Genomic DNA, 15,683 nt, shown 5'->3' on the forward strand with positions numbered 1-15,683 from the left:
ACTGTGGGGAATGGAAGATTTTATCATTCTCAGCACCCGGGGTAAACACCGAACACTCCCAGGGTCAGGTACAGGGTTAGATACAGAGAAAAGCTCCCTCTACACTGTCCCATCAAACACTCCCAGGGTCAGGTACAGGGTTAGATACAGAGTAAAGCTCCCTCTACACTGTCCCATCAAACACTCCCAGGGCAGGTACAGGGTTAGATACAGAGTAAAGCTCCCTCTACACTGTCCCATCAAACACTCCCAGGGCAGGTACAGGGTTAGATACAGAGTAAAGCTCCCTCTACTCTGTCCCATCAAACACTCCCAGGGTCAGGTACAGGGTTAGATACAGAGTAAAGCTCCCTCTACACTGTCCCATCAAACACTCCCAGGGTCAGGTACAGGGTTAGATACAGAGTAAAGCTCCCTCTACACTGTCCCATCAAACACTCCCAGGGCAGGTACAGGGTTAGATACAGAGTAAAGCTCCCTCTACACTGTCCCATCAAACACTCCCAGGGTCAGGTACAGGGTTAGATACAGAGTAAAGCTCCCTCTACACTGTCCCATCAAACACTCCCAGGGCAGGTACAGGGTTAGATACAGAGTAAAGCTCCCTCTACACTGTCCCATCAAACACTCCCAGGGCAGGTACAGGGTTAGATACAGAGTAAAGCTCCCTCTACACTGTCCCATCAAACACTCCCAGGGCAGGTACAGGGTTAGATACAGAGTAAAGCTCCCTCTATACTGTCCCATCAAACACTCCCAGGGCAGGTACAGGGTTAGATACAGAGTAAAGCTCCCTCTACACTGTCCCATCAAACACTCCCAGGGTCAGGTACAGGGTTAGATACAGAGTAAAGCTCCCTCTACACTGTCCCATCAAACACTCCCAGGGCAGGTACAGGGTTAGATACAGAGTAAAGCTCCCTCTACACTGTCCCATCAAACACTCCCAGGGTCAGGTACAGGGTTAGATACAGAGTAAAGCTCCCTCTACACTGTCCCATCAAACACTCCCAGGGCAGGTACAGGGTTAGATACAGAGTAAAGCTCCCTCTACACTGTCCCATCAAACACTCCCAGGGTCAGGTACAGGGTTAGATACAGAGTAAAGCTCCCTCTACACTGTCCCATCAAACACTCCCAGGGCAGGTACAGGGTTAGATACAGAGTAAAGCTCCCTCTACACTGTCCCATCAAACACTCCCAGGGCAGGTACAGGGTTAGATACAGAGTAAAGCTCCCTCTACACTGTCCCATCAAACACTCCCAGGGCAGGTACAGGGTTAGATACAGAGTAAAGCTCCCTCTACACTGTCCCATCAAACACTCCCAGGGCAGGTACAGGGTTAGATACAGAGTAAAGCTCCCTCTACACTGTCCCATCAAACACTCCCAGGGTCAGGTACAGGGTTAGATACAGAGTAAAGCTCCCTCTACACTGTCCCATCAAACACTCCCAGGGTCAGGTACAGGGTTAGATACAGAGTAAAGCTCTTCTATCGGGTTACCTCTTAGCTTTCTCTCTTCTAGAGAAAAGAGCTCCAGCCTGTTCAGTCTTTCCTGACGCCTGGATTTTAAAATTCTCACCCTTGTTTTCAAATCCCTCCACGGCCTCGCCCCCCCCCCCCTCCCAATCTCTGTCACCTGCTCCAACCCTCTGAGATCTCCGCGCTCCTGCAATGCTGGCCTCTTGTACATCCCCACTCCCTTCGCTCCACCGTTGGCCGTGCCTTCAGCCCTCAGCCCTGGAATTCCCTCCCTAATCCTTGCCACCTCTCTCCCCTCCTTAAAACCTACCTCTTTGACCGAGCTTTTGGTCACCTGTCCCAATATCTCCTTACGTGGCTCGGTGTCAATTTGTGTCTTGATTTGCGCTCCTGTGAAGGGCCTTGGGGAAGTTTTTACTACGTTTAAGGTGCTGAACAAATGCAGGTGGTTGTTGATTGTTACGTAGAGTCTACAACACGGGGGGGAAAAGCCATTCGGCCCGACTGGTCTCTGCCGGCGTTTATGCTCCACACGAGTCTCCTCCCACCCCTCTCCATGAAAGAAAAGCTTCCATTCGTCCTGCGCCTTTCACGACATCAAGACGTCCTAAAGCCCTTCACAGCCAGTTGGAGTACTCTTTGAAGTGGCGGTCCCTGTTGTAATGTAGGAAAACGCGGCAGCCAATTTGCGCACAGCAAGATCCCACAAACAGCAATGTGATGTTGGTTGAGGGATAAATATCGGCCGGGGCTCGCCTGCTCTTAAAAAGAGAGACACGCAGGATGTACAAGTCCAACAGGACAGATAAGTCCATTCGTGTCACGTGGTAAACTACAATCGTCCAGAGCAGCTAATTCAGCACTGGGGACACTCGAGCAAACAGTTTACACCATTGTATTCAAAATACTTCAATTCAGCCGCCTTCAACAGTTTGTCCCTGGAATATCATGACGACAGTTTGGCCAATTTCCAGCCAGCTGCTTTGTGCACACAGTCTGACGTGGGGAGACTGCATCCCCTCTGGGCTGCAGATAGTGACCACCACAAGCCATGGGACGATTGGGTAATTCCCCCACCAATCACGCCCGGAGACCACACCGCTGTAAGTGACTGGGATTGATTTTACGCAGTATTACAGAACTATCCTGCACTCACTGTATCTTGCTGGAGAAATCAATCAATTTGTATTATGGAACTATCCCCACTCACACTGCATTGTACTGGAGAAATCAATCAATTTGTATTATGGACTATCCCCACTCACACTGCATTGTACTGGAGGAATAAATCAATTTGTATTATGGAACTATCCCCACTCACACTGCATTGTACTGGAGGAATAAATCAATTTGTATTATGGAACTATCCCCTGCTCACACTGCATTGTACTGGAGAAATCTCCCTGCTTTTATCGGGGGAAGTTGCTGTAGTTCGTAGAGACTCTTTGTAAATAGACTCTGTAGACTGTTTGCTTAGTGCGCTGTTTAAATAGACTCTGTAGACTGTTTGCTTAGTGCGCTGTTTAAATAGACTCTGTAGACTGTTTGCTGAAGAGAGTGTTTAACTAGACTCTGTTTGCAGAGTAAATAGACTGTTTGCTGAGAGTCCTGCTGTAAGTCTCGCCCCCCGCCTCCAACTCATTGGCTGACACAGTGGTGACAATAGACAGAGTCCCTTCCGATCAGAAAGCTGCTCCTTTCCCTCTGCTCTGTTGGGTTAGTGCAGCCCACGGGCCAGCGGTTATCCCACTTAACACTGACAGCGTGCACGGAGATTGATGCGGGAATCCCACCACGTCCCCCCTCAGACTGGAAGGTGGGAAATATCAAACACTCGACCCACTTCACACCGACTCCCAATGACCGATTCAAATGGAACTGAATTCCAATTGGAAAATTTACAGAAGGGAAGATAGTGGGCAGAATTTCCTGTTGGTGACATCAGTGGAGAAATGCTATTGTGCCAAATTTGTGTCTGATAATCGCTCCTGTGAAGCACCTTGGGGACGTTTTACTACGTTAAAGGCGCTATATAAATGCAGGTTGTTATCGTGTTCCAATGACATTCCCATGTCTGCTATTTTAACACAGGTTCATTTAAAATGGGTTAACGCCAGCTTTAAAATAGCAGAGGAATGTGTTAAGCTCATCACAGCACCTTTATAGCACAGGAGGAGTCCATTCAGTCCATCGTCCCTATGCCGGCTCTTCGAAAGAGCTGTGCAATTAGTCCCACTCCCCCCTGCTCTTTCCCCGTAGCCCCGCAAATTTCTCCCCTTCAAGTATTTATCCAGTTCCCCTTTTGAAAGTTATTATTGAATCTGCTTCCACCGCCCTTTCAGGCAGTGAATTCCAGATCATCACAACTCGCTGCGTAAAAAAAAAAATTCTCCTCATCTCCCCCTCTGGCTCTTTCGCCTATTATCTTAAATCTGTGTCCTCTGGTTACCGACCTTCCTGCCAGTGGGAATCGTTTCATAGAATCGTAGACAATAGGAGCAAGTGTAGGCCATTCGGGCCTGCTCCGCCATTCATAACGATCAAGGCTGATGGTCTTAATTCAGTATCCTGTTCCTGCTTTTTCCCCATATCCCTTGATCCCTTTAGTGTTAAGAAATATATCTATCTCCTTCTTGAATACAACTAATGACATGGCCTCCACTGCCTTCTGTGGTAGAGAATTCCACAGGTTCACCACCCTCTGAGTGAAGAAATTTCTCCTCATCTCGGTTCTAAATGACATACCCCGTATCCTGAGACTGTGACCCCTGGTTCTGGACTCCCCAGCCATCGGGAACATCCTCCCTGCATCTAGTCTGTCTAGTCCTGTTAGATTTTATATGTTTCGATGAGATCACCTCTCAGTCTTCTAAACTCTAGTGAATACAGGCCGAGTCGACCCAATCTCTCCTCATACGTCAGTCCTGCCATCCCAGGAATCAGTCTGGTAAACCTTCGTTGCACTCCCTCCATGGCAAGGACATCCTTCCTCAGATAAGGAGACCAAAACTGCACACAATACTCCAGATGTGGTCTCACCAAGGCCCTGTACAACTGCAGTAAGACATCCCTGCTCCTGTACTCAAATCCTCTTGCAATGAACGCCAACATACCATTCGCCTTCCTAACTGCTTGCTGCACCTGAATGCTCGCTTTTAGCGACTGGTGTACAAGGACACCCAGGTCTCGTTGCACATCCCCTTTTCCCAATCTATCACCATTCAGATAATAATCTGTCTTTCTGTTTTTACAACCAAAGTGGATAACCTCACATTTATCCACGTTATACTGCATCTGCCATGTTCTTGCCCACTCACCCAACTTGTCTAAATCACATTGGAGTTTCTTTGCATCCTCCTCACAGCTCACATTCCACCCCAGCTTTGTGTTGTCTGCAAACTTGGAAATGTTACATTCCGTTCCCTCATCCAAATCACTGATAGATATTGTGAATAGCTGGGGCCCAAGCACTGATCCCTGCGGTACCCCACTAGTCACTGCCTGCCACCTGGAAAAAGACCCGTTTATTCCTACTCTCTATTTCCTGTCTGTCAACCAATTCTCAATCCATGCCAGTATATTCCCCCCAATCCCATGTGCTTTAATTTTGCACACTAACCTCTTGTGTGGGACCTTATCAAAAGCCTTCTGAAAATCCGAGTACACCACATCCACTGGTTCTCCCCTATCGATTCTACTAGTTATCTCCTCAAAAAACTCCAGTAGATTTGTTAAGCATGATTTCCCTTTCATAAACCCATGCTGACTTTGTCCAATCCTGTTAATGCCTTCCAAGTGTTCTGTTATCACATCCTTTATAATAGACTCTAGCATTTTCCCCACTACTGATGTTAGGCTAACTGGTCTGTAATTCCCTGTTTTTTCTCTCCCTCTTTTTTAAAATAGTGGAGTGACATTTGCCACCCTCCAATCTGTAGGAACTGTTCCAGAGTCGATAGAATTTTGGAAGATGATCACCAATGCATCCACTATTTCCAGGGCCACTTCCTTTAGTACTCTGGGATGTAGATTATCAGGCCCTGGGGATTTGTCAGCCTTTAGCCCCATTAATTTCCCTAGCACTATTTTTTTACTAATACTGGTTTCCTTCAGTTCCTCTCTCTCACTAGACCCTTGGTTCCCTAACATTTCTGGGAGATTATTTGTATCCTCCTTTGTGAAGACAGAACCAAAGTATGTGTTTAATTGTTCTGCCATTTCTTTGTTCCCCATTATCATTTCCCCCATTTCTGACTGTAAGGGACCTACATTTGTCTTCACTAATCTTTTTCTCTTGACATATTTATAGAAGCTTTTACAGTCAGTTTTTATGTTCACTGCTAGTTTACTCTCATACTCTGTTTTTCCCCTCTTAATCAATCTCTTTGTTCTCCTTTGCTGAATTCTGAACTGCTCCCAATCCTCAGGCTTGCTGCTTTTTCTGGCAATTTTATATGCCTCCTCTTTGGATTTAATACTATCCCTAATTTCTTTTGTAAGCCACGGTTGAGCCACCTTTCCTGTTTTATTTTTGCGCCAGACAGGAATGAATAATTGTTGTAATTCCTGCACTTGTTCTTTAAATATTAGCCATTGCCTATCCACCGTCATCCCTTTTAGTAAAGTTCCCCAATCTATCATAACCAACTCGCACCGCATACTTTCGTAATTTCCTTTCTTTAGATTCAGGACCCTAGTTTCGGATTCAACTACTTCACTCTCCATCTTAATAAGGAATTCTGTCATGTTATGGTCGCTGTTCCCTAAGGGATCCCGCACAACAAGATTGTTAATTAATCCTTTCTCATTGCACAATACCCAGTCTAGGATCGCCTGTTCTCTAGTTGATTCCTCGACATATTGGTCTTGAAAACCATCACGTACACACTCCAGGAATTCCTCCCCCACAGTATGATTGCTAATTTGGTTTGACCAATCTATATGTAGATTAAAGTCACCCACGATTATAGTTGTACCCTTCTTGCATGTGTCTCTAATTTCCTGTTTAATGCCCTCCCCTACATCTCCACTACTGTTTGGGGGCCTATAGACAACCCCCACCAACGTTTTCTGCCCCTTGGTGTTTCTTAGCTCCACCCATACAGATTTGACATTGTGATTTTCCGAGCCAATATCCTTCCTCACTATTGCATTGATTTCCTCCTTTACTAACAACGCTACCCCATCTCCTTTCCCTTTTTGCCTGTCCTTCCTAAATATTGAATACCCCTGGATGTTCAGTTCCCATCCTTGGTCACCCTGCACCCATGTCTCCGTAATCGCAACTATATCGTACCCGTTAATATCTATCTGCGCTGTTAATTCATCTACCTTATTGCGAATGCTCCACGCATCAAGACAATGCCTTTAGACTTGTCTTTTTAAGATTGCTAGTCATCTTAGTATTGTTTTTCTCTTTAGTATCGGTATCAGTATTTTCTGTACTGTAGACAGATATTGCACAGAGCAAGGAGTGATTTACAATACATGCAACAAGAACAAGTGTTTGAAGAGTTTGCTGCACTCTCTGATAGGTTCCTCTCCATCAGCCATGGCTCAGTGGGTCGCAAACTCTCACCTCTGAGTCAGAAGGTCATGGGTTCAAGTCCCAATCCAGAGACTTGAGCACAATTGTAGGCCGACACTCCCAGTGAAGTACTGAGGGAGCGCTCGACTGTCGGAGGGTCGGTACTGAGGGAGCGCCGCACTGTCGGAGGGTCGGTACTGAGGGAGCGCTCGACTGTCGGAGGGTCGGTACTGAGGGAGCGCTCGACTGTCGGAGGGTCGGTACTGAGGGAGCGCCGCACTGTCGGAGGGTCGGTACTGAGGGAGCGCTCGACTGTCGGAGGGTCGGTACTGAGGGAGCGCCGCACTGTCGGAGGGTCGGTACTGAGGGAGCGCTCGACTGTCGGAGGGTCGGTACTGAGGGAGCGCTCGACTGTCGGAGGGTCGGTACTGAGGGAGCGCCGCACTGTCGGAGGGTCGGTACTGAGGGAGCGCCGCACTGTCGGAGGGTCGGTACTGAGGGAGCGCCGCACTGTCGGAGGGTCGGTACTGAGGGAGCGCCGCACTGTCGGAGGGTCGGTACTGAGGGAGCGCCGCACTGTCGGAGGGTCGGTACTGAGGGAGCGCCGCACTGTCGGAGGGGCGGTACTGAGGGAACGCCGCACTGTCGGAGGGGCGGTACTGAGGGAGCGCCGCACTGTCGGAGGAGCGGTACTGAGGGAACGCCGCACTGTCGGAGGGGCGGTACTGAGGGAGCGCCGCACTGTCGGAGGGTCGGTACTGAGGGAGCGCCGCACTGTCGGAGGGTCGGTACTGAGGGAGCGCCGCACTGTCGGAGGGGCAGTACTGAGGGAATGCCGCACTGTCGGAGGGGCAGTACTGAGGGAACGCCGCACTGTCGGAGGAGCGGTACTGAGGGAACGCCGCACTGTCAGAGGGGCGGTACTGAGGGAGCGCCGCACTGTCGGAGGGTCGGTACTGAGGGAGCGCTCGACTGTCGGAGGGTCGGTACTGAGGGAGCGCTCGACTGTCAGAGGGTCGGTACTGAGGGAGCGCTCGACTGTCGGAGGGTCGGTACTGAGGGAGCGCTCGACTGTCAGAGGGTCGGTACTGAGGGAGCGCCGCACTGTCGGAGGGTCAGTACTGAGGGAGCGCCGCACTGTCGGAGGGTCGGTACTGAGGGAGCGCCGCACTGTCGGAGGGTCGGTACTGAGGGAGCGCCGCACTGTCGGAGGGTCGGTACTGAGGGAGCGCCGCACTGTCGGAGGGTCGGTACTGAGGGAGCGCCGCACTGTCGGAGGGTCGGTACTGAGGGAGCGCCGCACTGTCGGAGGGGCGGTACTGAGGGAACGCCGCACTGTCGGAGGGGCGGTACTGAGGGAGCGCCGCACTGTCGGAGGAGCGGTACTGAGGGAACGCCGCACTGTCGGAGGGGCGGTACTGAGGGAGCGCCGCACTGTCGGAGGGTCGGTACTGAGGGAGCGCCGCACTGTCGGAGGGTCGGTACTGAGGGAGCGCCGCACTGTCGGAGGGGCAGTACTGAGGGAATGCCGCACTGTCGGAGGGGCAGTACTGAGGGAACGCCGCACTGTCGGAGGAGCGGTACTGAGGGAACGCCGCACTGTCAGAGGGGCGGTACTGAGGGAGCGCCGCACTGTCAGAGGAGCAGTACTGAGGGAGCGCCGCACTGTCGGAGGGTCAGTAGTGAGGGAGCGCCGCACCGTCGGAGGAGCAGTACTGAGGGAGCGCCGCACTGTCGGAGGGGCAGTACTGAGGGAACGCCGCACTGTCGGAGGGGCGGTACTGAGGGAGCGCCGCACTGTCAGAGGAGCAGTACTGAGGGAGCACTGCAGTGTCGGAGGGTCAGTACTGAGGGAGCGCTGCATCGTCGGAGGGTCGGTACTGAGGGAGCGCTGCACTGTTGGAGGGGCGGTACTGAGGGAACGCCGCACTGTCGGAGGGTCGGTACCGAGGGAGCGCCGCACTGTCGGAGGGTCGGTACCGAGGGAGCGCCGCACTGTCGGAGGGTCGGTACCGAGGGAGCGCCGCACTGTCGGAGGGTCGGTACCGAGGGAGCGCCGCACTGTCGGAGGGTCGGTACCGAGGGAGCGCCGCACTGTCGGAGGGTCGGTACCGAGGGAGCGCCGCACTGTCGGAGGGTCGGTACCGAGGGAGCGCCGCACTGTCAGAGGTGCCATCTTTCAGATGAGGCATTAAACCGAGGCCCCGTCTGCCCCTCTCAGGTAACTAGCTGCGTACACACTTTGTAAGCTTAAGTATTACATCGAGTCTGCAGCACAGAAACAGGCCATTCGGCCCAACTTGTCTATGCCGGCGTTTGTACTCCACACGAGCCTCCTCCCGCCCCCCTCTTCACGAAAGAAAGTCTTGCATTTATATAGCGCCTTTCACGGCCTCCCCTTTCTATCGGCGGAGAGCTGGGAGGTCCTGTGTCCAAACAAATCCCGTCCGTTTTTTGGTGAGGATCCCAGGTGAAGGGCCGAGGGGGCCCAGAGTGTGGAAGGGGAGGTCAGTCAGAGGGCGGGGACTAAGTGACGCCAAGCTGCAGCTTGAAAAGCCTGCAGATTTCTGGAGGGGAAGACTGAAAGAGGTGAGGAGTTTTAGGGCCCTCGAACGTGTCGTCGCCTCCCAAATCCGTGCCCGTCTTTCCCGCAACTCCACGTTTGAATCCCTCCAATCGGGTTTCCGCCCCTGCCACGGTACTGAAACGGCCTTTATCAAAATCACAACTGACGTCCTCTGTGACGGTGACCGTGGGGAACGCTCCCTCCTCATCCTTCTCCACCTGTCTGCAGCCTCTGACACGGTCGACCGCACCGTCCTCCCCCAACGCCCCTCTCCTCCGTCGTCCAGCTGGGTGGGACTGCGCTCGCCTGGTTCCGTTCTTATCTCTCCAGTCGTAGCCAGAGAGTCACCTGCAATGGTTTCTCTTCCCGCTCCCTCTGGAGTCCCCCGAGGATCTATCCTTGGCCCCCTCCTATTTCTCATCTACGTGCTGCCCCTCGGTGATATCATCCGAAAACACAATGTCAGGTTCCACATGTTCGCTGACGACACCCAGCTCTACCTCACCACCACCTCCCTCGACCCCTCCACCGTCTCCGATTTGCTTGTCCGACATCCAGTACTGGGCGAGCAGAAATGTCCTCCAACTAAATATTGGGAAGACCGAAGCCATTGTCTTCGATCCCCGCCACAAACTACGTTCCCTCCCCGCCGACTCTATCCCTCTCCCCGGCCACTGTCCGAGGCTGGACCAGACCGTTCGCAACCTTGGCGTCCCCTTTGACCCTGAGATGAGCTTCTGACCCCATCTCCGCTCCGTCACCAAGACCGCCTACTTCCACCTCCGTAGCATCGCCCGTCTCCGCCCCCTGCCTCAGCTCATCTGCTGCTGAAACCCTCACCGATGCCGTTGCCACCTCTAGACTTGACTATTCCAATGCTCTCCTGGCCGGCCTCCCATCTTCTAACCTCCGTAAACCTTGAGCTCATCCAAAACTCTGCTGCCCCCGTATCCTAACTCACACCAAGTCCCGTTCAGCCATCACCCCCGGTGCTCACTGACTTACATTGGCTCCCGGTCAAGGCTTCGAATTTAAAATTCTCACCCGTGTTCAAAACCCTCCATGGCCCTCGCCCCTCCCTATCTCTGTAACCGTTTCCAGCCCTACGAACCTCCCAGATCTCTGGGCTCCTTAAATTCTTGCGCATACCCAATTTTCATCGCTCCACCATTGGCGGCCGTGCCTTCAGCCACCAAGGCTCTAAGCTTCCCTAAACCTCTCCCCCTCTCTCTCCTCCTTTAAGACGCTCCTTAAAGCCTACCTCTTTGACCAAGCTTTTGGTCACCTGTCCTAATATCGCATGTGGATCAGTGTCAGTTTTTGTTTTGATAATCATAGAATGGTTACAGCACAGAAGGAGGCCATTCGGCCCGTCCTGGCTCTCTGCAAGAGCAATCCAGCGAGTCCCACTCCCCCCGCCCTTTCTCCGTAGCCCTGCAAATTTTTTCCTTTCAAGTATTTATCCAGTTCCCTTCTGAAGGCCATGATTGAATCTGCCTCCACCACCCCCTCGGGCAGCGCATTCCAGATCAGAACCACTCGCTGGGTGAAAAAGTTTTCCTCATGTCGCCTTTGGTTCTTTTGCCAATCACCTTAAATCTGTGTCCTCTGGTTCATGACCCTTCCGCCAATGGGAACAGTTTCTCTCTATCTACTCTGTCCAGACCCTTCATGATTTTGAACACCTCCATCAAATCTCCTCTCAACCTTCTCTGTTCCAAGGAGAACAACCCCAACTTCTCCAGTCTATCCACGTAACTAAAGTCCCTCATCCCTGGAATCATTCTAGTAAATCTCTTATGCACCCTCTCTAAGGCCTTCACATCTTTCCTAAAGTGCGGGGCCCAGAACTGGACACAATACTCCAGCTGTGGCCGAACCAGTGTTTTATAAAGGTTCATCATGACTTCCTTGCTTTTGTACTCTATGCCTCTATTTATAAAGCCCAAGATCCCGTATGCTTTTTTAAAGCACTTTCTCAACCTGCCCTGCCACCTTCAACGATTTGTGCACATATACCCCCAGATCTCTCTGTTCCTGTACCCCTTTTAGAATTGTACCCTTTATTGCCTCTCCTCGTTCTGCCTACCGAAATGTATCACTTTGCATTTTTCTGCGTTAAATTTCATCTGCCACGTGTCCGCCCATTCCACCAGCCTGTCTGTATCCTCTTGAAGTCTATCACTATCCTCCTCACTGTTCACTACACTTCCAAGTTTTGTGTCATCTGCAACTTTGGAAATTGTGCCCTGTACGCCCCGAGTCCAAGTCATTAATATATATAGAGAAAAGCAGTGGTCCCAGCACCGACCCCTGGGGAACACCACTGCACACCTCCCTCCAGTCCGAAAAACAACCGTTCACCACTACTCTCTGTTTCCTGTCACTGAGCCAATTCTGTATCCGTGCTGCCACTGCCCCCTTTATTCCATGGGCTTCAATCTTGATGATAAGCCTATTGTGTGGCACTTTATCAAATGCCTTTTGAAAGTCCATATAAACCGCATCCACCACATTGCCACTTGAAGGCTATCACTATCCTCCTCACTGTTCACTATCACCCCTGTGAAGCGCCTTGGGACCTTTTGCTACATTAAAGGCGCTGCATAAATGCAAGATGTTGTTGGGAATATAGACTAGGGTTGCTTAAAAAGTCACGGTGAGAATCTCTGAAAGAAGCAACTGGTCGGTTTGAAACTCCCAAGACGCAGTTCAGACAGCTGAACCGGGAGAAAGGGAAAGAGGAGCATCACCATCTCATCTTTTGAAAGACAGCGAGATCTAGTTAGGCCACAGCTTGAGTACTGGGTACAGTTCTGGTCACCACATTACAGGAAGGATGTGATTGCACTAGAGAGGGTGCAGAGGAGATTTACGAGGATGTTGCCAGGAGAGGTGAATTTTAAGCCATGAGGAAAGATTGGATAGGCTGGGGTTGTTTTCGATTGAACAGAGGAGGCTGAGGGGAGGTTTAATTGAGGTGTATAAAATTATGAGGGGCCTCGATAGAGTGGATAGGGAGGACCTATTTCCCTTAGCAGAGGGGTCAGTGACCAGGGGGCATAGATTTAAAGTAATTGGTAGAAGGATTAGAGGGGAGCTGAGGAAAAGTATTTTCAGCCGGAGGGTGATGGGAGTCTGGAACTCGCTGCCCGAGAGGGCGGGAGAGGCAGAAACCCTCAACTCATTTAAAAAAATCCCTGGATGTGCACCTGAAGAGCCGTGACCCGCAGGGCTGCGGACCAAATGCGGGAAAGTGGGATCAGGCTGGGTGGCTCGTTTCTCGGCCGGCGCGGACACGACGGGCCGAATGGCCTCCCTCTGTGCTGCAAATTTTCTATGATCGACTCTCTCCCTCTTAAATCTCGTAGTCCTTGAGAGAGAAAAGAAAGAAGCTGACCTGACTAAAATCAGTTCCCCAGGTGAGAAGGAAGGAAGAGACACTGTCAAGTATTTGAAAGGATCAGAGTGGTTCTTAAGTGTTGGGACCTTTATTTATTTTGTCCGCACGAGGAGTTAGAGAACGGGCTTTCTGTAAATACAGACCTGGATTATACGGCTGGTATTGATTTACTTGTATGTCTTTTGTTAAATAAATTTGCTGAACAGACTGCGATTTGAAAAGAAGTCTGCCGGAGTGATGCTCGATTCAGTCCTCGAAGGTGAGGGCCGTCCTATGGAGAGACACAGTAAGTCCAGTAGCTGAAAGGGATTTACAGGCTGGGGAGTTTCCTGTTCAGTTACCGATAGTTTACCTGGATATCCAGGCGAGGGACAGGCACCCTCGCAGGTAAGGGGAGTTGGGACTTGACCGTGGGAGTGATCGAAGATACGAGAGTTGAAATAATCCAGAGTGTGAAGGGTAGAGGAGACACAAAAGTGGAACAGTCTGTAACAAATCACCAATTAGCTCTTCTCTTGTCTTATCTTGGAGCCATCAAGGCCTTAGTACACGGCGTATCTGATTAATTTGACATACATACAGAATATTAACATCCAGCCCAGTTACAGGGGCTATTAACATCAGTAGCAAGAAACCCCAACTGCCAGAATGGACATGGATCAGTCCCGTGTGGAGATTAACAGCAGAATCGAACTAAGACAGTCAATTGTGAACACGGTGATGCGTCAACAGGTTGGAGGAACTGGTGAAGCCCTTCCCGCACACAGAGCAGATGAACGGCCTCTCCCCGGTGTGAACCCGCTGGTGTGTCGCAAGGTGGGACGAACGAGTGAACGCCTTGCCACAGACGTGGCAGGTGAAGGGCCTCTCCCCGGTGTGGACTCGCTGGTGCTTCAGCAGGTCGGACGAGTTGGCGAATCCCTTCTCGCACACGGAGCAGGTGAAGGGCCTCTCCCCGGTGTGAATGCGCTGGTGGGTCAGCAGGCTGGACGACTGGGTGAACCCCTTCCCGCACTCGGGGCAGGTGAACGGCCTCTCCCCGGTGTGAATGCGCTGGTGGGTCAGCACGTGGGACGAGTTGGCGAATCCCTTCCCGCACACAAAGCAGGTGAAGGGCCTCTCCCCGGTGTGAACCCTCTGGTGCTTCAGCAGGTCGGATGAATTAGTGAATCCCTTCCCGCACACGGAGCAGGTGAACGGCCTCTCCCCGGTGTGGACGCGCTGGTGCGTCAGCAGGGCCGACGACTGAGTGAATCCCTTCCCGCACATGGAGCAGGTGAACGGCCTCTCCCCGGTGTGAACTCGCAGGTGCGTCAGCAGATGGGATGAATTGGTGAATCCCTTCCCGCACATGGAGCAGATGAACGGCCTCTCCCCGGTGTGAATGCGCTGGTGGGTCAGCAGGTCGGAGGAATTGATGAAGCCCTTCCCGCACAAGGAGCAGGTGAACGGCCTCTCTCCCGTGTGGACCCGCTGGTGTCTCTGCAAGTGCGACGACTGAGTGAAGCCCTTCCCGCAGAGAGAGCAGGCGAACGGCCTCTCCCCGGTGTGAATGAGCTGGTGCTTCAGCAGGGTGGACGAGCGGGTGAACCCCTTCCCGCACACGGAGCAGATGAACGGCCTCTCCCCGGTGTGGCCGCGCCGGTGAATCTCCAGCTGCGACGGCTTATTGAATCCCTTCCCGCACTCCTCGCATTTATACCGTCTCTCCCTGGTGTGACTGCTGTTGTGCCTCGGCAGCTCGGACGGCTGGCTGAAGGCGAGTCCACACGGGGAACACGCGTGCGGTTTGTCCGTGCCGTTATCGGCGCCCTCTCCTTCCGTGTGCAAAGGCCGACGGCATTCAGGTCCCGAAAAATCGAGCGACTCTGTCAGATCTTGACATGATGTTTGGTTTGAGCTCCCCGTCTGTAAATCCTCCATACAGACTCCTCCCTCTCTCTCCACAGCCGGTACTTCGAGGAGCTGGTACAATCAAAAGAAAATATTTTGTTCACGTAAACCAACACTCCAAAAATACGAATACAGCTCGTCAAGAGCGAGACGTGGGATCCCTCGGTACTGAATGTATACGTGCTGCTGTTAAACCAGCTCCCTCACCTGGTTAGGCTCAGTAACTCAGGGCCCTGTGTTACTGACTATCTTTCTGCTAAGTCTGGTGGCTGACGTTCCCCTCTCCCTAGCCAAGAGGCACCGAAGCCAGGTGAAGCATTCCTCCAACCACTCTGACGGAGATTGGCGGCAGAAGCTGGGGCGTTCCCGGGCGATACATTTATCAAACTGCGACACAGTGCACGTCGCCTTTACTAGAGGAAGCTTAAATTCGCTTTGTACAATTCTGAAAGGAATTAACAGCCGCTCCAGAAATACTGGTTGCCAAATCGGCCCCTGTTACCCTGCACAGCCAATGGTGTTTTAACCCCCACCCCCCAGATTCGACCTTGCTGCCAGAACTGGGGGACTGCTAGGACTCCCTCTGGCAGAAATCGGTGATTCCAGTTCGGATATTATTTATCTACGCGCTGGGTTTTAACCCAGCCCAGCAGATGCTCCCCGGTGCGGTGTCTGCCGGAACGCTTGAGGCTTTCCGCGACCGGTGGGCACCGCAGGGGCTGGAGTGCATCCTGGACGAGGATAATAAAATTACGATTTGACACTTGGTTTTGGTTTTTTTTTGGTTGCACGTAAACACATCCTAAACCA

The 15,683-nt window shown here is 51.9% G+C and overlaps 1 protein-coding gene across 1 annotated transcript in view; it reads right to left on the minus strand.

Annotated features, from left to right (window-relative positions):
• Positions 1-13,046: 13,046 nt before the first annotated feature.
• Positions 13,047-15,683, minus strand: part of LOC137310356 (uncharacterized) — a 61,949-nt gene continuing 59,312 nt past the window's right edge. The window contains 2 exon segments of the mRNA XM_067978204.1: positions 13,047-13,931; positions 13,934-14,945. Of these exon segments, the coding sequence (XP_067834305.1) occupies positions 13,657-13,931; positions 13,934-14,945 (1,287 nt within the window). The 3' untranslated portion in view covers positions 13,047-13,656.

The sequence above is a fragment of the Heptranchias perlo genome, unplaced genomic scaffold, assembly GCF_035084215.1.
Source record: "Heptranchias perlo isolate sHepPer1 unplaced genomic scaffold, sHepPer1.hap1 HAP1_SCAFFOLD_244, whole genome shotgun sequence".
Classification (NCBI taxonomy): domain Eukaryota; kingdom Metazoa; phylum Chordata; class Chondrichthyes; order Hexanchiformes; family Hexanchidae; genus Heptranchias; species Heptranchias perlo.